At 40.0% G+C, this 23033-nt stretch overlaps 1 protein-coding gene across 12 annotated transcripts in view; it reads left to right on the forward strand.

The window, feature by feature from the left end:
- Vps13b (vacuolar protein sorting 13 homolog B) overlaps window positions 1-23033 on the forward strand; it is a 570082-nt gene that overhangs the window by 445782 nt on the left and 101267 nt on the right. For all 12 annotated transcript variants that reach the window (XM_087557395.1, XM_087557397.1, XM_087557399.1 and 9 more), the window contains 3 exons: window positions 15365-15561; window positions 20311-20492; window positions 21550-21899. In XM_087557395.1, the coding sequence (XP_087413521.1) occupies window positions 15365-15561; window positions 20311-20492; window positions 21550-21899 (729 nt within the window). The remainder of the gene's footprint in view (window positions 1-15364; window positions 15562-20310; window positions 20493-21549; window positions 21900-23033) is intronic.

Consider the following 23033-nt stretch of genomic DNA (forward strand, 5'->3'; position numbering starts at 1 on the left):
TCTTCTCCATTTCTATTCCTGCATTACTTTCAGACAGGAAGAATTATGGGTCAGAGCTTTGACTGTGGGATAGCAACCCCATCCTCACTTGCTGCCCTGAAGGTGGGCTCAATAAGTTTCCTCTCCCCACTATAGGGCATTTCATCTAGATCCTCCCACCCCCTTGAGTCCTGAGAGTCTCTCACTTCCCAGGTCTATGGTACATTCTGGAAGGTCCTCCCAACCTCCTTCCTCCCAAGGTCGCCTGTTTCCATTCTTTCTGCTGGCCCTCAGGGCTTCAGTACTGTGCCTTCACCCCATACTAGATCAAGTTCCCCTCTCCCGCACCCCATCACTGTCAGTTTTTAGAATGACTTGTCCTGAGAGGCAGCAGGTTGGGGATGTGGAGTGGACGACAAGCAAGGAGGCTCCTGATTGCTCTGTGCAAACTTCAGAGTGGTGTGTAACAGACGCCTTTGCTGGGCAGGGTTTGGGTTTTATTCTCCTTACCTCTCTCCATGGTATAGACTTTTTCTTTTCCACTTTCAATGACTCTTGCTAGAAAAACAGAAACCACTCCCACTGAAGTCTACTTGTTCCCCAGTACGAATTTAGGACATGTAGCTCTACTTGTAGCTTTTATGTTATGAATTTGACTGAATCGTCTAAATAATAACATTTCCAAAACTCATCTTTTCCACATCACACTCTTTCTACATGACGATCTACTCCCTAGGACATTGGTCACCACCACATAACAGTGGGCAGGGCAGTTGGTCATTCTAACTAAGAAAATGTGCCTCCCTATAAATGTCTGAAGAGTGCTTTAAAGACTTAAGAACTAGAACTAGCTGTGAGAACATTCTTTGTTCTCTTAGCTACCTAGAGCCTGAAAAATGAGCTCCGTGAGCAGAGCTGTGCTTTGATATGTTCATCTGGGAGGTCAGCATCATGCTTCCATACTTTATGGCTGCTCTTGTGATAAGTCAAGGAAGTATACGGTTAAGACTGATTGGTACCTAACTACTGCAAGTTATTATTTTAGGCAAATTTGATATGACAAGATATAAGGAGAGAATAGTGATCACCGTCAAAGATATTCATGAGTTTTTTCTTTGTGTGTGTGTGTGTGTGTGTGTGTGTGTGTGTGTGTGTGTGTGTGTGTGTGTGTATTTTTCCCTGTGCTGGGGACTGAACCCGGGCCTTGCGCTTGCTAGGCAAGCGCTCTACCACTGAGCTAAATCCCCAACCCCGTGTGCCTATATATTATATACATGGGTACTTTTGCATTCCACTAGGCTATAATGTTTAGATAGATAGCCACTTATGAATATGATTTTCTTGATAAAATAAATACTGTCATTGTCTTTATTTCATTATAGTTGAAGAAATACTTTAAAATTCTAAGAACTTATATATTTTATGAACAAAATTTATTATGTATAATAACAAAAATTACGTTTACTAGTCTTTTGAGTTTAAACTTATGTATATTTAATCCATGTTTTTTCAAAAGTAGTTCACATTGGTATGTGCCAATTACATTATTATTCTTGCTAATTTGCTTTATGGATATGGGAAGTGTAATCAGTCATATTTAAAGTGGCATTTTTTATCCATAATGAAATCTTTTAAGGTAAAAGAAGCCTGATGATCCCTATGGATAGTCAGGCATATCCTGTACCTTTGAATTTATGTTCTTTTCATATGTTCATTGCTTGACTCTTCAACAGAAGGTCTTGCATGACATCCTGTATCTCCAACTACACTAGGAAATTTGTCCTTCTTTAGAAGATTAATACTACCCTGGGTCTATGCATATGACGGAGTCTGTCCTTCACTTTGCCTGCTTGAGGAGAGAGGTCATATGATATTTTTGCTCTCCAATACCCGAGGTAGTACTAGTGAATGAAAACCATCCATAAATGGTTTTTGAAAGAAAGAGACTTATCTAATTTATTGAGTCAGTTTCCCGGAAATGATGGCCAGACTAAAACTTTGTCTGTATATTCACTGTACGCCAATTTCTATGGATCTGTAAAGACTTGTGGATGAGCAGGGTAAAGCCAATGAGAACCTGTGATGTTTCTGGTAAGAAATTAAGACACAGTACCTTGAATTGGTCCTTATCAGCTCCAGCAACCTCAAAGATGCAGTGTGTCCCAGAGGCCTAGAAAAGTTCCTTCCATGTGCACAACCTGAGATGCTTTTACTAAGTGCAGGAGGAAATCTGTGTATCTGATTTTGAAGTTCAAAAAAGGAGTGCCTTTCAGCTTGAGTGGCTAAGACAGGTTTTGGGCTCTTGCTTTTCTAGGAAGTGTAATGAGTGGGTTCTGATGAAGGGAGATCTGGGAAACTTTGAGGAGATAAACTGATAGCATATAAAGGCCTCTGCAGTGTAAAGGCAAGAAACTGCTCTGCAGAAAGAGCCAGAGGCCAGAATTGGGGCTAATTCCTTAGAAATTTGCAGACAAGTTCATTTTGATGAGTCCAAGCTACCCTCTTAGGACATTTACCCAAAAGTGCCTGAGGTTAGTCAAGCTTACTGTTAGAGTGTGTCATACAGTCTGCCCGTTCTCAGGAGGGGACTGTGCAGCCATGTGTGTGTCCTGCATATGTAGTTTTATAGCTCTTCGTTCTCCTTCCCGTCAGAATTAGCAATCTCCAGGCTGTCTCCCTGTCTCTCAGCATCTCTGTAGAACACTAGTGTGGTCTTGGCATCACGTCTGACACTGGTGCTTTATGCTGAGTTAATTGAGTGTGAAGACAAACTCAGGGTTTTCTGAAAGCTATGGAATTTGTTCATCATGAGAAAAATACATTTTTTAAAACACATTTCAAATCTTTGGTGGCAACCCAAGGTATTAACTAATTTTTTGTTACAATTCTGAGTTTCCTGAAGTCAAGAACTGTGTGGGATTTTCTGATCATGATCCCCAACTTTCTCTTTTCATGAAAGCAATTCATTAATACTGATAAAGCATAATCTATAGGATAACAAAATGACGTAATAATACATTTATTATTTTATACACACTTATTTGTGTGTGAAGAGGCATATATGTTAATAGCTACTTTATCAACAAGTGTATTTACCCTACTGAAAGTTAATGACCTAATTGTTGAGCTTTAACATATGCTGTGAATAGTAGACTGTTTAGAATGAAGTTCTTGAATATTTAGAGATAAAATTAAAATATGAATTTAGGGTTTAGATTAGTTTTATTTTTTTCACTATTTTAGTAAAGTTGTCTGTATTTAGGTTAGGTTTTCCCCAGAAGTTTTTAATATATCAGTATCACTCTTCTTTTGGGAAGAATGTGATCTTGAAAGATGTCATACTATACACCTGCATTTGCTTGAAACCTGGTAGCTTGATAAATTGATAAGATAACTGGGTCATATGTTAAGTTTTCTGAAAAACCAACCCAAACAGAGAACCTAATAAAAGAATGTTACACATTTCCTTTTAAACACTAAAAAGAATTTCTCAGGGCTCTTAAATTACCATATTCTGATACCAAGGGAAAATAAAATCTGGACTTAGAGTTTTGTTTGTACTTGGAGGTTTTCCGGACAGGAAGGGAGTGTTGATGCAGTGCAGTAAGCCACAATACCAGTGGGGCATTACAGGTGAAGACTGCAGCTGTGCCCTCTCCACAGTGCAGTGCAGCTGCATGCCGGAATGCTTCCTGGGCAGAAATGGAGTTTGCTTAACTTTGTTTCCCAAGAGTAGATCATATTAAAATGTTATAAAATCATGATTTCCTGCATTTGAATACTTGTGGTTTCTCAACTGGTTCCAATATTATAAGGGTGTGTGTGTGTGTGTGTGTGTGTGTGTGTGTGTGTTTCCATATCCATGCCCATGTGACTTCCATTAGCTGATGATGTATAAAAGCTTTTCCTTCTTAAAATAAAAAAAGAAATAAATGGCAGATACATGTTTTTAAAAAAGCAGAAGCATTAGACATTTAAAACATTTACATTTTACCTCATTAAATGGTAGATGTTTACAATGAAGTGGAAACACAAAATAAGCAGATTTCGTGGTCAAAATACATTTTTATTACCTTTTAAAAACTATGCTCATTTTTCATTATTCTATGTGATTAATATGTCTCCTTCTCTACATTAAAAAGACAAGTAAGCCCAAATATATGTATGACTACAGATGCCTATCATTGTATAGGAGCATGTATGACTACAGATGCCTATCATTGTATAGGAGCATGTATGACTACAGATGCCTATCATTGTATAGGAGCTTGTTTTCAACATCTCTGCTGCTGTGTGCTCATCATGATTATATTCATGCCTCATCAGTGAAAGGCAGCAGAAACTTTCAAAGTAAAGGTAAGAGCTCCTGGGAATTTTCAAAGCTATATTTCCGATGAGCTCTATGCTCAGGACATTGTTTATAATCAGGACCAGCACTTTAACCTGCGTCCATGAGGTTCTGTATAAGGAGGTCAAGGCTAAGGTAGAATTGACGTATGCCCAAGCAGGTTCAAGAGCCTTTAGCAAACAACTAGAAGCTTATTGGTACCCAGTCTTTCAGGAAATGTCTGCTTAATTGTGAAGTAACCACTGAGCTAACCAAGCAGAGACTCTAATGGCTACAGAACTGTATTAGTAAGATTTTCATTATTGAAACAAAATAACAGAGGCAGATCATTTATAGAAATACCAGTTTTTACTCAGACCAGAGATTTGGAGGGTCAGGGGCATAGTAGTAGCATTTATTCCGGTATAGCGAAGGTTCAGGTCATCACATTTGAGTACAGAAACTCGAGAGAGTGAAGGCCAGGACCTTATCCTTCTGAAGGTGACCAGTGACCTAAGGGCCATGCTCCACATTGAAAATTCAGCAGCTTTGTATCACACTGGGGACCAAGGTCACCCCATGTTACAGGGACAAAGAACATCCAAATCCTAGCAGAGACTGCAAACCTCACCGTCTAGTTCGTAACTAGCAGCAAGCACTGATGCAGTGGGAATGACAGAAGGCCACGTAGAAGGACCAGATCTGATTCTCACGGTTGGTATTGTTTATTACTATTTAAAATATTAAAATATCAAGCTTTCACCAAAAACTCATTAGAAATGCAGAGATGAGAAAGTAAGGCCACAGCCTGGAGGTGAAGGCAGTCAGTAGAAATGTCTTTGAAGAACCCTCGATGAACACTTGAGGCAGGAGAGGAAGGCAAGGAGAGAGGACACAAGACTGTGCCTTCCTGGACTGAGCTGATAAACAGCAGCACCTTTCCTGCTTTTACACAGCACTGGGACCGGAGCTGAGATTCTCATGCTCACACTGAGCTCTCCCCATCCAACTAGTCAGACACACCATCCCCTTTAAATGTGTACAGGAAATAGTGTGTCTAAGGAAATAAAAGGAGGAGTAAGGATGATGGCTCACCAAATAGATAATACTCAGAAAGGGAAATATAGATAGAACACTTTCTATCTGAAATGTTTAGGATAAGAAGTATTTCAGATTTTGAGGCTGTATATTATTTGAATATAAATGAAGTGTATTGGAAATGTGACCAAAACTTAAAATATGAAACTCATGTGTATCTGATATATGCTTCATACCTGTGGCCTGTAGTAACTTCCCACAATACATTTACTAATTATGTGCTCTGTGTGCCCTGTGCTATGACTGCACCTATCACAGAATTACTTGTCGGGTTTTCTGCTCTGCCAGCACTTCAGCCCTAAAACAGTTCTTAATTGCAGAGTATTTTAGGATTTCATATTGGATATGTTTATCTTGTGAAAAAATTATAACAAATGGAAATTCTTGAATTGGAAAATATAATCACTAAATACATTCAGTAGAAGGGGCTCCATGGCAGACTTCAGCTAGCTTAGAAAGACTTGATGCCTGAAGATGTGTTGGCCAAGATTATCAAGTCTGCATAACATGAGGTGAAGAGAAGGAACAAATCAGACACCTGAGACAGACCATCATGTGTACTAACACATGCAGAATGGGAGTCCTGAGCAAGAGAGAAAAGGGAAGAAAAGATCTGATTAAATGAAGACTGATTTACACAAGCCTTTGTGTATCTAAGAGGCTCCTTGAACTCCCTGTGAATACACTTACACATAGCCATATAGACATTTGTTAGGATTAACATCTGATTTCTTATCAAATACCATGGAGCTAAGAAGCAGGAGAGTACATTCAAAGTGTTGAAAGAGGATTTTGAACTGCCTGAATAAAGTTTAAATGCCTAAGAGAAATAACAAAATCATATATATACTCTACATTGTTTTTGCTTCCAAAGAATCAACTTTTTAAAAACCCGAAAGTACATAAGAACACATAATGAAGACATAAGGACACATAATGAAGACGTAAGGACACATAATGAAGACATAAGGACACATAATAGCTGGGGCTGCATGCACAAGACCTGCACAAGGGTAAACCAGCCAAACATGCAGCATGGGCAGGGGCAGACCCATAAAATCTCATCCTTAGCTGAAAAGCTGTTCATAATTAATTGATGGCCACTCGGGGAGGAAGAGTCAGTGTTCTTTAGGGATACAGCCTGTGGAGTACAGTCACACAATGGAGTACAGTCACGCACGGACAGCACCAGGTGCCTAGTGTGCTTGGTGGATTCAAGAGAGAGAACACACATGATGTTGGGGACGGGGTGGCAGTGGAGAGACAGGGTGGATTGGATCGAAATCAATATGTATTGTGAAAGTCTCGAGAATAAAAAGGAACTGTAAATGGCAAATGACATATAATATTTTTCTTCTTTAAATGAAAGAGCATAGTTTTTATAGCCACTAATTATGCATCTCTGAGCAAGTTCCCTTACACCAGTCACAATTAGCTTACCTTTAAAATGGAAATATTTTCCTTATTAAGCTAATAATAAGAAATAAGCTAATAATAACAAATGTTGGAACTGCAAGGTTGCTTAGTGAGTAAAGGAGACTTAGCACAGTCCTGACAACCTGAGTTCCTTTCCCAGATTCCACAAATTAGGAGAGAGCTGCCTCGTGAGTGTGGTACTCTGTTCTCCACACTAACACGTACACTGAAGGAAGGAGCATGTGAGTTGAGGGAGCATCTTCTTTGCTGTATTTTCCTTCTGCTCATCAGTTATCTGGACATCCTCAGAGACTGGTATGCTGGGAGGAACAAGGGAAGTAACAATATTGTGAGCAAGCGTCAGTCCCTGAGTCGGGAGTGGAGGAGGCGTGGGTGCACCTGGCAGCACAGGTGTACAGGAAAGACAAGACCGTCTGCCCCCTTCACCTAGGTGCTGCAGTGGGACTGAGCCCACAAGGCAGTCATTGCCTCACTTCAGCAGCACTGCACAAAGAAGTGGGAGCTGTTCAGCACGAGGACAGACAGGGAGTTGTAGCTGCTAATAGACTTGGCAGCACTAGTAAGTAATAAAAACAAATTAAGTGCCAGAATATTCTTTGTACCAAAAATATTTTTAAATGGCCAACACACATGCAAATCTTCCCAAATTAGCCATCAAGTGGAAACAAATTGTGAAATAACATTTTAAATGCATAAATAGATGTGCTTTTACCAACTGGCAGATATACAGCATAAAACATACTCATATGCAAAGGCCACATATGCTTAGAGTGCAGTTTATTATGTATGGCTGGCTAATTTTTTAGGTCCTGTCAAATAGTGAATAGGAAAACAAAATGTAATAAAAAAATATAATCTTGACAGTCACTTGAAATGTACCATGTGCTCCATGTGGAATGTCTTCCAGGGAAACCAATTTACTTGTTCCCACTTCCCATGACTCAGTACTAGATAGTCAGGCTCTCTAAACTATTTTTTGGCAACCAACCTTTCTTGGAATAGTCATCTTTCTTTCAAGTTATTCAGCACAGGCATTAGTAATAAATCCTTTGTTAAAGATATATAACTAAAAATCACTCACATGGTCTCTTTCAAACCTAAAAGCTCATACTAAAATTATTTTAAATAGATCACACAAAACAGAGCCAACTCTTTCTTGGGAATAATTAATTGCTACCATATGAAGCTGTAAGAACAATGTGACCATGTTCAATTGTTAGTTTTCTTATGTCACTACTTATCTAGAAACTAGCTAAAGGTGTCAGCTTTAACTGGGAGACAAAGGAAGCGAGTGCGCAGAAAGTGGGGTTCTTCACAGATGGGCCCATGGCAAACCTTTCTAAATGAGAGAACTGCTGCACTGGGGTGATGTAGACTAACACAGCACTAAAGCCGACACTGGTATCTCTTCACCAGCTAACTCTGTTCATTAATTGGGAGTGTGAGTAGTACAGGAGGGTGAACCGCAGCTGTATTAAATCATTTGAAAACGTTGCTCAGAATATGCTACATGCAAGCCCCTAAGCTGCTACAGTTTCATGCCAAGAACATAGCATGCAAAAAAGTCTGAAAGAAGGAGCTATGGGTTCATTTTAAAACCTCAGCCATTGACCCTATCTCTTGTACGTCAAGACTCAGTTGCAACACAGCCCTTGCTTTCCCTCCTCCCCTTCACCATCTCACTGAGGTTTATCCCTTCCTGTCTAAAGACTGGTTTGTCTCTATTCTTCTCTGTCCCCCAGTCAGCTCCCTATTTCAGATTCCTGACTTCGTCACTAAAAGCACATAAATAAACCAGACCTCAATAGTCACTGTGCTTCCATAGCCCCTGCTGGAGGGGTAGGGCGGGATGACCTGGAGTGAGTTGAGCATCAACACAGTCAACACCTTGCAGTCTCTGCAGTGTCTGGATCCTCACTGCTCCTACTAGAGTGGCTTATTGGTGTTTCCACTTCAGTTTGTCCAGAACTCAGGATTACCCTTCCTCTACCCTACACATACTACCTGACATGGTGTCACCCTCTTATCTGAGCAGTCTGGACTGACGGTTAGGTCCCAGGAGTCTCCCCTGCTACCCCAGCTTTTAACATCTCGACCTTAAATCTCCTAGTGGATTGTCTTCCCTCCACACTTGCTGCTTAAATTCACTTTCTATATTATCTAGAATCTTTTTTTTTTTTTTGGTTTTTTTTTTTTTTTTCGGAGCTGGGGACCGAACCCAGGGCCTTGCGCTTCCTAGGCAAGTGCTCTACCACTGAGCTAAATCCCCAACCCTCTAGAATCTTTTAGAAGTGTAAATTTTGCTGCATCTTTTCTATATCCCCCAAATGGCATTAAGATAAAATTAATTGCTTTGGCTTTAAAACAATTTAGTTCTATTAGACTTATTTTACAAATTAGGGATGTATAGTTTATACTCATTAAGTTGCCCAAAAGCTGTGGTTTATTTTCCAGGACCAGGATTTTTTTCCTCTCTTATAGATTTTTCCCCCATAATATATACTGATATGGTTTCATGCCCCCCCCGCCCCTCCCACTTCTTCTTTACCTCTCTCCTTCTGCATCCAACCCCATTTTGGTCTCTCATTTGAGAAAGAAAACAGGCTTCTAAAAGATAAATAATAAAATATAATATACTAAGATAAAACAAAAACTAACACATCAAAATAGGGCCAGGGAAACAGAAGAAAAAGTGCCCAAGAAAAGGCACAGAATACAGATACAGATGCAGAGACCCACTCACAGGGTACTCGAGAATCTCATAAAAACACTAAACTGGGAGCTGTAATATACACCCAACAGACCTGTAGGGTGAAAGAGAGAAAAATTATCAATAAAAATAAGATAAAGTTAAAAGAAAGAAACCCTGACGTGACATTATAAGACAAGGATCCTCCAAAGGTGCCAAGGTCCAGGATCTGTCCCACAAGGAACACTGGCGAGGTTTTTGTTTTGAATGTTAGAATGAAGTGATAATATAAAGACCATCTGAACACTAAATAAAACCACCTTTAAAACACTAAGAATGTGTATTAGCTTGTGTTTTAGTGTGCTGAGGGTAAATATACCTACTCCTCTTTTTCATTAACGAATGCTTTGCAGCTTCATCTATGTGTAAACTTGGTGTCACCCTCCCCTTTCACATCCATTTCCTGCTGAAACCTTTCTTCTTCCAAGAGTATCTCCTACATTTGTGTCTTCATTTTGTGTAAAACCCACTGAGTTTAATTATAGTTGCTTATATGAACATAGCTGAGAGGTTATTTACTGGACTGTGAGTAACTTAGCAGTGTCTACACCCCTGAAAAAATGACACTTCTTGCACTAGCAGCCAGTAACTACCAGTAGTCCCACAGGCCACTGCTGACAGAGCCTGTCTTGTACAGTGGTGGACAGGGAACCATAGCCACATTGAGGTGATGAGCACTGCAGTTGTGCTATGCACATCTCCCCATCTTGCGGCTCCTCCCACTTCTGTAGATGCCCCTTCTAGAACTGAGCAGTCCAGTACTGCCTATTCTCAGCACTTCGGCCAGTTATGAGATTCTCTTTTTTATTAATCACTGTTACTGTACTAAAAAGCTTCTCTGATGAAGGCCGAATACAACATGTACATTTAAACAGTGGGTAGAAGACATAGGTTGATACAATGACTATTTAACAAGACACTATTTTTTAGCTTCCTTTTTAAAAACTTTTTATTCTTCGGTTGGTTTCACATCATGTTCCCCAATCCCACTCATCTCCCTGTCCCTTCATATCATCATCTGCGCTTGTAACCTACCTCCCCTAAAGAAAATTTTAAAAAGTAAAAAGTGTGTGTGTGTGTGTGTGTGTGTGTGTGTGTGTGTGTGTGTGTGTACATCATTGTGGAAGCTATAGTGTGTCAGTGTTTCCATCAGTATACCCTTCAGTCCATGCATCTTCAAGACAATATTAATAATAGTAAGCCTGCCCCTCAGCACCTCCCCAGCCACAAGCCCTTGACCAGGTTTACAAAACCAGGCATGAGTTTGCTCTTGTGGCGAAATCCTCAAATCAATCAGAAGGCAGTGGTACCCCATGAGGAACCCTCAGATCCAATCAGAAAACAGTGGGTCACCCCTGACACTTAGTGCCACTATTGCCCAGAGGACTTAGTGCAGCTGTCATAAATAAGTGAGACTGTGGATAACCTTTTCTCTCCCAGCTCCCTGAATAGCACCTTCTGACCTTTTGAGAACCAACCAATAGAAAGAAAGCTCTCCAGTTAGCTGCATCTTGATTTCTTTATGTCTATAGCCAAAGGGTTTGTGCTGAAGTCAAATATATTCTTAACTTTTGTAAATATATGAATAAGCATATAATTTAAATGTTTTCAACAAGATTTCATGTGAATTATTAATTCTCTCCATTGAACAATAAAAATAGGACATATAACTGAAAATTTTGACAAGCACATGGTTGTCATGTAGTAGAGCCTATTTCTATAGTAGTTTTCTGTTATTTCCAGAATTTTCTGAGTCTTTGGATATTCCAGTTGAGGGGTGTTAACTGTTGAGCCAGCCCCTGACCAGTTGTGAGTTCCACACTTTTCTTTAGCACTCCTCATTTTCTAAACTTCACAGTTGTTTTCCCTCCGTCCCTAGTGTTGGGCAGCCGTTTTTCATTCCCACACTGCTTCCAGATTGGACAATCTCAAATCGCCTCTGATTCCATTAGAACTGACTGCTGTTCTTTCCTTCTGATTCTCAGTATGACAGCCAGTTTTCATTGGTTATTATGTGTTAACTTTGATGTAGAACTTCTGGTTCTGGGCCAGAAACATATTTTCAACTATATTGAAGATGTAAACCTCTCTACCAAGAATGTAGAACTTTACATTCTGCTATCTGAAATATGTTAATGTACTTTTGCAAAAGTTTCCACCAAGATTCTTACACACCTTTCTAAGATTCCTATGCACCCATTCCCACATTCTTTCTGCCCCTAGTTGTGGGTCCCTTAATCTAAAGAGCAGGCTCGCTGCTTTCTGAAAAAACTCAAAGAAAGCATTTGATTTGGGCTTTAAAAGACAGGGAGGATTTCGACACAAGAGAATAATAAAATCAGTATTTCCGATTGGAGAGGATACAGAAACAATGACCCAAAGAGGAGAGGCTGTGGACAAGCTTACATGAGTAGCAAGAAATGAGAATTACTGTCTCATTTTGTTTCTTGATTTTCTTACTGTTTTGTTCTTTTAGCACAGGTTAGCCCTAAACTCCCTATGTTCCTGATAGCTAAGACTGACCTTGGACTTTGGTTATCTTTCCTCTACCTTACAAGTGCTGAGGTTACATGTGCATACCACCATGCCTAACTAACACTGAATTCCATGAATATGCTACCTTTAAGTTCCCCAAACATATGCGTCTGCTTCAGCGTACTCATGAATCTTCATTTCTCTTCTTCCTCATCCAGCGTCACCCCCTCACACATGCACAGTCAAAATCCTGCACTTATGGGGCATGAGAGGTGAATCAGTGAGCTATTTGCTGTCTGCAGTGGCTAGCTTTCTGTCAACTTGACACAAGCTTATCTGAAAGAAGGAGCCCTCACTTGAGAAAATACCCCCATAAGATGAATCTATAAGGCACTTTCTTAATTTTCTTAATTGATGGGGGAGAACCCAACCCATTGTGGGTAGTGCTATCCCTGGACTACTGGGCCTGGGTTCTCTAAGCATGAGCAAGCCATGAGGACCAAGCCAGTTAGCAGTAAGTACTCCTCTATGGTCTCTGCATCAGCTCCTGCCTCCAGGTCCCTGCCTTGTGTAAGTCCCTGCCAAGGCTTCCTTCAATGATGGGCTACAATATGGATCTATAAGCCAAATAAACCCTTTCCCCGCAGTCTTGCTTTTGGTCATGGTGTATTATTATAGCAGAAGTAATGTTAAGACACTGACCATGCCTGAGGACCTGAGTTCAGATCCCCAGCACTAATGAAAGGCTGTTGTAGCTACTCCTGTAATACCCACGCTACAAGTAAAGACAGGAGAATCTCTGTGTCTTGCTGGCCAGCCAATCTAACCAATCAGATTCAGTGACTGTGAAAAGTGATTAAGGACAGCAGTTGATACTGATCTCTGTCCTTCACATTTTAGGTAAGAGTAAAATACATTAGAAATCACTTAGGAAGGAAGGAAGGAAGGAAGGAAGGAAGGAAGGAAGGAAGGAAGGAAGGAAGGAAAATAGCAAGGAAGGAAGGAGAAGGGAAGAAGGAAGGAGAAGGCAGGAAGAAAGGAAGGAAGGGAGACAGGAAGGATGGAAGTAAAGAAGACAGGAAGGAAAACAAGAAGGAAGGAAGAAGGCAGGAAGGAGAAGGCAGGAAGATAGGAAGGAAAGAAGACAGGAAGGAAGAAGGCAGGAAGGAGAAGGCAGGAAGACAGGAAGGAAAGAAGACAGGAAGGAAGAAGGCAGGAAGGAGAAGGCAGGAAGATAGGAAGGAAAGAAGACAGGAAGGAAGAAGGCAGGAAGGAGAAGGCAGGAAGATAGGAAGGAAAGAAGACAGGAAGGAAGAAGGCAGGAAGGAGAAGGCAGGAAGATAGGAAGGAAAGAAGACAGGAAGGAAGACAGGAAGGAAGGAGGAAACAGGAAGGAAAACAGGCAGAAGGAAAGAAGATAGGAAGGAAAACAGGAAGGAAGGAAGGAAAAGTTTACTTCGGAAGCTTTTTTTTTTTTTCAGATCTTATTATGGCCTCAAAACTGATTTAAATGCTAAAACAAATTTTAAAGTAATATGCCCTTCCTTCTCCTGAGGGTCTCAAGAGTCTAGTGTCGTCTAATATGTAAGAAGTTAAGGGTTCAGGAGGCACAGACTAGTAGAGACGACAGGAAAAGGTAGTATCAGCTCTGAGAAGGGAGTGCTTCCCAAACAGCAAACGCATTTCACGAGGGTACTTTTTTAAGACAAATAGGATTAGCCACATGTCATCTTAAAACTAAAATGTTAAGTTTAACAACATATCCTGTGCATCTTTTGTGTATCTTGTATTTGTTATTTATTTTAATCATTCTGTGTTAATCCACTCTATAAATCTATAGCAGTTCCCACTAATAGATGTTTGAGTTGTTTCAACTTTTCCTATTAATCCTCTTGAAGTACATGTACAAACATAATAAAATATATAAGAGAGACACACATGTACATACCATCAGTAACAGTGAAATCTAAATATCAGAAATAAGCACTTAATTCACAGTACCTAGGAATGTGGGGGTTTTCACTCACCTGTGCAAAAAGCAGAGTATCAATCTTCTTAAACTGCCAGGTTAATGCATATATTAATTAATAAATACATAGATTAATATTAATTAATTTCATTGTTACATATTTGCTTAATTCATATTTGTTAAGTATCAATAATGGTGACTTTTCATGTCTATGGGACAGTTTTATTTGTTCTATGAAATGGTTGCTGTTAGGATCTGTTCTTTAGCCCTATGAAAGCTGGTAAGTGTTTTATGAGTGCTGTGGAAAGTGTAAGACTCCACGATCACAAATAAAAGACAACATTACCGACAGTCCGGCAACCAGCGTGAGCACCACGTTTGCCTTGGGCTCCCCTTGTCTTCCACCAAGGGCCATGCAGAAAGACTTGAGGATGCTGACCTGGGGACCTCAAGCACAGCTGCGCTGTGGAGCTTGACTGGTGTGCTCTGTAAAGCACATGTGCCCACTCTTCATGTGCTTCCCATGCTTTGGAAGAGCTCTCCTGAACCAATAGTCCCAGTCTGTCTTTAAGTCTTGCCTGTCTTAGCGTGCATTCTTTTTATATTTAATTTTTATCAATGAAGCTTTTTTTCTAACTCTTAAGTTTTGTTACATACATAGTGATATTTTGTTCTTTCAAAATCAACATTAACAACTTTCTTTCATGTTCTCACTTTGTAGCTTCTCCAATTTATCCTAAGTTTACTTTTGTAGGAGCAATGGTGATCTCTTTGGCATTTCCATCTTTCCGCTGCTTGACTGAAAGTGCTCTTTTACTACAGAGGAACTTTAATCAGTACTTGCCTCTCACCATTCCTTTAATGTATTAGCATGTTAACTCCAGCCTTGCCTGCTCTCACCGTGGGTGTTTTTACTATTGAGTCTTTTTTTTAATGATTCTTCTAGAGTAAACCGGGTTAATGAAACTGGTGCTCCTAAAGCACCGTCTTTTATACCTTTTTGTCTTCCTATCAAGTCTTCCTTGACAGTTTAATTTACATTTCAACAAGTACACTGTATAGTAAAAATTAATAAATTAATTTTTACTTATTTATTTTATGTGTATGGTGTTTTGCCTGCGTGTGTGACTGTGCATAGTGTACATGCGCGGTACCCTTGAGGGTGAGAAGTCAGGGTCATCTCCTGGAGTTAGAGCTACAGAGAGTTGTGAGCTGCTGCCATCTTGGTGCTGGAGTCTGGACATGTTAATCCCGCAAGAGCTCTGAACCACCTCTTTAGCTCCACAGTTTCCGACTTACAACTTTTAATGGTTTCTTTATTTTCCTATAGGTCCCTTGTAGTTTGGAATATTGGGATGAACTCCAGAAGGTTTTTGTTGCGTTTCAAGAATTCAGTCTGTCTGAAAGCAAAGTTTGTGAATTGCAGTTGCCAGATATCAATCTTGTACATGACCAGAAGAAACTGGTGTCCTCAGATCTGTGGAGAATCGTCCTAAACAACAATCAAAATACAACAGATGACCAAAGGTAACAGAGAGCCAGATGAGAGGAGCAGCGAATGGTTCAGCAGACATTTCTCTTCTCCTGTGCCTCTTCACTAGGCTAAGTGTGGTTATCTAATACTAGCCTGTGCCTGAATTGTAGATAAAAGGAAGTAAAGCTCACTGCCCTTTCACTCATAATATAGCCTAAGAACCCTTGCAAAAGAACCTCTTCCTCTTCCCTAATTGTAAAGTAAAAATAATGAATGAAACCAAACAAAAAAAAATCCATTATCCTGAACCCAAAAATCAGAGGAAATAGCTCAGTATCTTGACAGAGTAATTAATGTTATAGAGATAAACTAGGCAGGAAAAGGAAGATTACATAGATGTAACTGTCTACATCTAAAATCAAGGTTTTCAAATATGCTCATCATGAAAGATTTTTTTAACTCTAAGAGGTAAACCTGCAGACAGTAGGCAAGCATGGCCAACCAAGTTCAAAGAGCTGACGTTTGCCCCATGAGGTCACATTGGTCACAGTTTCAGAAGCTGTAGGCTTCAGGTATTCTGAATCATGCCTCCAGAACTTCTTAGTCCATATTATACTTCTACATTATGTCCATTTCTGGTATTTGCCTGCTTGGTGTATTTTTAAACTTAAAGAAAAATAACTTCAGCAAATATCCAGCATGTCTTCTGCTTTATTTCCCTGATAAGCCTCTCTGCTTATACTTTTGTGACAGTTAAAGAATGTAAACCTCAATCAGGGCCCTTTCCATGGCCTGTGTGTGCTGTAAGCCCACCTGTGCTGTGAGCGTGCCATGAGGCCCTGCTGTTCTTTCCTTTCACTGTCTCACCTCCCAGTCCTCTTCATGATCAGCCTTAGTGCCTGCTGCCTTAGTTCCTGGTCCACTCCCTTTTCTCACTGGATCACACTAATACACCACTCCATTGTTTTGTTTTGTTTATGTAACTTTAATTCTGTCCATATGTAATAATCATAACACATTGTGTTGTTTTGATGTCTACTTTATGTTTTAAATAGTGACAAATGATTTTCTTTGTTTGTGTTAATAATGTGTACTTGTTGGAGCTCTTACACTGAAGTAACTCTAGTTAGCATTTTGGTCTGTAGTGTCTTTCATAGACTACATTGTATGTTTCATAATAGTAATGTTTTTAACCTTAAACATTCTATTTCCAGGTCATCTAGGCTCTTTAAAAATAATTACCTTCCAATATACCATATTGTCAGTGAAAGCATGTGTAAGAAGCAGGGTCTTGATTTTACTACAAGTCAAAGAGCACCAACTCTCCAGGGAATTAGCAAATGTAGAGGAAGATTGTTTCCTCAAAGGAGAGGTTACCTCATCAAAATCCAGGAGATTTCAGAGAATAAGCTGGAGGCAGTTAAGCTAATTTTTTAAAACTGTTTTATTAGGAGTATCCAGTTAGAAATTATTTCTTGATTTGAATTGTGGAAGAGTGTATTCTCACCAGGGGAAGTCGTTCTCTACACAAGGCCAGCTCCTCTGACACTGAAGCACTCAAACATTTCTATTGTAACTTTGGCACTGTTGAAGTGTGAAGCCCTTAGAAGACAGAAATATATGCAGCTCATCACATGAAAGCACTTTTTCATTGAGCTGTTGACATTGCGGTCACACACCTTTGGGCAGGGGGTGTGTGCAGAGTGGGGCGTAGGGGATTCACATTACCTAATATTTTGAAATTCCTCTTATTTTAAATTGTTTGGGATAAATAACTTTTCAAATAGAAATTGATATTAAAGAAATTTAATTATAATTGGTTTAGAATTTAACATAAGAAATCATAATTAATATTGAATTAAGTTGGAAAAAGCAAGTCTAATCTCAAAATGGAGGGCCATGAGACAAAGGAAGCAGAGCAGTTGAGGAACTCTGCTCTGAGTTTTGGAACCACAGAGGGATGTTTAAGAGAGCATGCTGATATGTAAACCACACAAAGATCAAACAAAGAGAACTTCAGACCAATTTCCCTTATGAATATCGACTCAAAAATACTCAATAAGATTCTCACAAACAAAATCCAAGAACACATCGAAATGATCATCTATCATGATCAGGTAGGCTTCATCCCAGGGATGCAGGGATGGTTCACTATATGAAAATCCATCAATGTAATCCACCACATAAACAAACTCAAAGAAAAAAGAAAACACATGATCATCTCATTAGATGCTGAGAACACATTTGACAAAATTCAACACCCCTTCATATTAAAAGTCTTAAAAAGATCAGGAATTCAAGGCCCATATCTAAACATAGTAAAAGCAATATACAGCAAATCAGTAGCCAACATCAAACTAAATGAAGAGAAACTTGAAGCACTCCTACTAAAATCAGGGACTAGACAAGGCTGCCCACTCTCTCCCTATTTATTCAATATAGTATTCCAAAAGTCCTAGCCAGAGCAATCAGACAACAAAAGGAGGTCAAAGAGATACAAATTGGAAAGGAAGAAGTCAAAATATCACTATTTGCAAATGATATGATAGTATACTTAACTGACCCCAAAAGTTCCACCAAAGAACTACTAAGCCTGATAAATAACTTTAGCAAGTGGCTTTAAATAAAATTAACTCAAACAAATTAGTACCCTTCCTCTACTCAAAGAATAAACAGGCTGAGAAAGAAATTAGGGAAACAACACCCTTCACAATAGTCACAAATAACATAAAATACCTCAGGTTGACTCTAACCAAGCAAGTGAAAGATCTGTATGACAAGAACTTCAAGTTTCCTGAACATTGGCTTCTGCTCTAAGATCACGAATCAACAAATGGGACCTCATAAAATTGAAAAGCTTCAGTAAGGCAAAAGACACCATCAATAGGACAAAACGGCAACCAACAGATTGGGAAAAGATCTTTACTAATCCTACATCAGACAGAAGGCTAATATCCAATATATTCAAAGAACTCAAGAAGTTAGACTCCAGAGAATCAAATAACCCTATTAAAAATGGGGTACAGAGCTAAACAAAGAATTCTCAGCTGAGGAATCTCAAATGGCTGAGAAATACCTAAAGAAATGTTCAACATCCTTAGTCATCAGGGAAATGCAAATCAAAACAACCCTGAGATTCCACCTCATAACAATCAGGATGGCAAAGATCAAAAACTCTGATGACAACAGATGCTGGCCAACCATTGAACTGAGAATGGGGTCCCCATTGGAGGAGTTAGAGGATTGAAGGAACTGAAGGAGTTTGCAACCTCATAAGAACAACAATACCAACCAACCAGAGCTTCCAGGGACTAAACCACCATCCAAAAGTACACATGGACAGACCCATATGTAGCAGAGGATGGCCTTGTTGGGCACCAATGGAAGAAGAAGCCCTTGGTCCTGCCAAAGCTAGACCCCCCCAGTGTAGGGGAATGTCAGGGTGGGGAGGCGGGAAGGGGGGTTGGGTGGATGGGGGAACACCCTCATAGAAGAAGGGTGAGGGGAGATGGAATAGGGGATTATGGATGGGAAACTGCTGCCAATCGTTTTTTTGCTAACCCATGTCTGCTACTCTCTGTTAGATTCTCGAAAGGGACAGTAGATGTTTTCTACCTCACACTTTAGCATTCTTAACTCAGGTTACAGAACAGCTGAGTGTCATGTCTGAGCAAACTACAGGTGGCTGCTTTTGTTCTGCTCTTCGGGTTTTACAACCCAGAAGCCCATAAACTTCAAGTCACTTTCTTTGCTGCATTGTTTTGTTTTTTTCCCCATCCAAGTTTTTAGAGCAAAAGAATAAGTCACTTATTGAACCTTTAACTGGCTGGCACTCTTCTTGATTGTACCCTATATATTTTGCTGGGTGAAGCCAAGGATAATTGAGGGGTCATTGTCCAAAATAATGCAGAAGTGTATCATAGTTGCTCAGTGCAAGCATCTCACTTCCCAAACTAATCCATTTAAATAGTGTTGCATCCCCTAAGAACTTAAGCCATACCCGTCAGCCCAAAAAAGTGATGTGAGCTATAGTTTGTTTGGAAGGCCCGGAGTTCCTCTCCTGTGTCCACCCCGATAGCACATCAACTCTCCGTCTCCAGGAGATGATTCTGTTGCATGGTGTTTAAATGGCAGTGTGTCACCAATTGGGTTGTGGATTTTTGAAAGCCAAGGGCTTACTTCTTCCGAGACGGATGCCTTCAACTCTTCATGTTGGCCAGATGACCACAGGATGTAACTTCGAGAGGATAGGCAAGTGAAGTGAGAATTCTCATAGCGTGATTGCCCATCCAAAGATTACATTCTTTGTACATGGCTATAATTTTATGCCACTTAATACAATATCAGTAGGTCTTCAATAACGAGTCTAGATGACCTCACAGAATGTAAGTATGGACAATATAGAGACATGAAACAACCTTGAGACGTTTGCCATGACACAGGAAAGGTTAGGATTTCCAGCAGCCAAGGCATGCTCAGAATTGTGTCCCCTTTACAATAGTTCACCAAACCGTCCATAAGTTTTGTGAAAAGAGTTATAGGCAAAAACGGGATTTGATCTAAGTCAACATGTATGGAGGCTGAAGAGTAATTTGAAAGTTTTCTGCAAATATCTGTAGCATATTCAACATAAACTGAATTTATAAGTAAAACGCTCTTGTGTGACAGTAGTACATGAGAGTTAATGATTAGTATATTGATTGTAGGAGTTTCAGTACTGGCTTTAAAGGCCTTTTATAAAGACAATGTCCTTCTGTGATATTGGGAAATGGAGGTTGCTTAGCGTCTTTTGTTTTCCACAGCTCTGCAAGTGAATCTGGTTCTCAAAGCACCTGTGAGCCGCTTGTAACTCCAACAGCCCTGGCTGCTTGCACCAGAGTCGACTCGTGCTTCACCCCGTGGTTTGTCCCATCCCTCTGCGTGTCCTTCCAGCTCGCTCACCTGGAGTTCCGTCTTTGCCATCACCTGGACCAACTCGGCACAGGTAGGCGTCATTTCTGCATCAAGGGAACACCTACTTAGTGTCATTTGTCATAGTCCTGCATGTTTCCCACACGGCACCTCAGCTGCCAGCACGGGCACTGGACACCCCAGAGTTACTAAGGCTGATGAGTGCAGCAGGTGTGGCCCTACTCCTCAGTGAGTGGCACTGTAGTGACATGCTTTGTTAGACCTGTTTTCTAAGAGAATTTTCAAGAAGTGTTTTGTTTTAGCTGCAGGTTTTGCTGTTGTACCAATTAAGATCTTTTTGAAAAAAATGCATATTTTAGTCTGTATCCTACATTAGTGGAAAATAGATCCCAAAAGAACTTGTAATTTATCACCTGTATTCAAGGTACCTGCTCTATAAAAGATGGGCACATTCTCATTAAATTACAAGACTCATATTTTTACACATTTAAAAGGAATATAAATTCCCCACGTAGCAAAAGTACGCTCCTATAAATCCCCAGTGTTACTTGCAATTATTTCTCTGGTTAATTCAGTGTACATGAATTGGAGAAAGGGGAGATTAAACCTGGACCAGCTGCTGTTAAGCATCTTGCTTTCTCAGCAAGAATGGAGTTTCCCTGCTTTTCCTAGAGTCGTGTTTTTTTTGTTTTAGAGATTTTGTTGGTAGAGAGAGAGATTTAGATGGTCATCTCCTCGTAGTTGTTACTGTGATCAAACATTTTTATCTATGGAAGAGAAAGTAACCTTTGAGCAATGTTCATTAAGAGACCTGACTGAACAAAACAGTGTATTTTCAGATGTCAAATGCTACTTCAAAGGTTTTTAACATTTTTCACAGCAGTTATTTAAATCTATTACTATCAAATACTAAAGTTAAGAACAAAGTGAATCGGGGCTGGGGATTTAGCTCAGTGGTAGAGCGCTTACCTAGGAAGCGCAAGGCCCTGGGTTCGGTCCCCAGCTCCGAAAAAAAGAACCAAAAAAAAAAAAAAAAAAAAAGAACAAAGTGAATCATTTACACATCACCTCACTTGTTTCCATGAGGGATTGACACATCTTAATTGCTATTTTTCTTATTTTCTTAAAAGCTTCACCACAGCACCTACAGCCGTTCGTTTCTGATAAAAATGTCCCATCTGAACTGGAATACATGATCATTTCCTTCAGAGAACCGAACCTGTATCTTCAGCAGTGGAACAGTGCTCCTGTCTGCCGGGAGATCCGGTTCTCATCGCAGGTGGATTGTAAACTTCTGGAATGCAGAAACGTCACGATGCAAAGTGTGGTGAAACCCTTTGGCATCTGTGGGCAGATGGCACTTTCCAGCAGTGGAGGGCAGAAGCTGCTGGATTGTACTGTGATCCTGGACTCCGTGCTTGTCAACTTTGGGCAGCACGTAGTTCATTCCCTGAGCACTGCAATTCAAGCATGGCAGCAGGTATGCTCACTGCAGAAGCGCCGTGCCGCATGTCCACCTTACTGCATACTCCATGTTACCACTGAAGTACAAGTGAGACCCAAACCCGAATGTGAGGGATGAAGGGTCTGAGACCACTGTGTTTACAAATGTGACACGGGTGGTCTCTTTACAAAGCTCTAAAGATCGTGGGTTGACACACTCGCCAGAGTCATGGCATCTACTTACATAAAGTAAGGCACTGTTCTCTTTACAGACTCTGGAGGTCATGGGTTGACACTTGTGTCAGGGTCGTGCCATCTTCCTAGGGCCCGTTCACCACATGTAGGTGGGGAGTAACTTATTCCCAAGATTTCTTTTTTGAAGTACTATGGTTCTGTTTAGCTATGAAGTATTGTGGTTCTGCTTCTACTTTGCTATGGACCAGACTGTCTGAATGTCCACTGTAGAAATAAAGGACTTAAATTAAGCCTTCCAGATTCTCAAACAAAAGCATGAATGAACCCTAGGCTAGAACATGGAAAGAAAGCAGCCTTGTTTTCCTTTGCAGACATCCTGCCTTTTAAATTCACTAGAAAGCACTACAGAATGGATTCTTATATTCATAGAGAATTATAATAACTTTGATAATTTTCTCTTGTATCTTTTATAAGAAATTCCTCACATCAGAAAACAGACAGAATATAAGGCAGTTGTAAATGGCAGACTTAGAATGGGAAAGCGACCTGCTTGTGCTATCTCTGAATGCAACATTCCCACAGAACACTTGGAGAATAGCACAGCAAACAAACCCCTCTGCTGTGCTGATTTTTATTGTTGCCCTCAAATTTAGTTACCATTTAAGCTAAGACATGTGTCGCCATTTTGTTCATATTCCACAGAGTTGTGTGGAGATGGCTTCCCAGGACGAGTCCTTCTGTGTTGAGCTCTGTCAGTGGCAGGCACTAGAAGGCGTGGGAGGACATCTGCTCCTGTAAAGAAGCTTCCTAGGGACAAGGAAGAGAACTTAGGGGGGATTTTTATGAGAATATCTTAAGGATCTTTATGGAAAAAAATTTTATGAAATAAGTAGTTCTAAATTTTTCAAGTTTTCTAACCAAAAATGCTTATGAGAATTAGGTTTTATAGAAATAAAATTGAATGTTTGCTTTACAT

The sequence above is a fragment of the Rattus norvegicus genome, chromosome 7, assembly GCF_021556685.1.
Source record: "Rattus norvegicus strain SHRSP/BbbUtx chromosome 7, alternate assembly SHRSP_T2T, whole genome shotgun sequence".
Taxonomy (NCBI): Eukaryota; Metazoa; Chordata; class Mammalia; order Rodentia; family Muridae; genus Rattus; species Rattus norvegicus.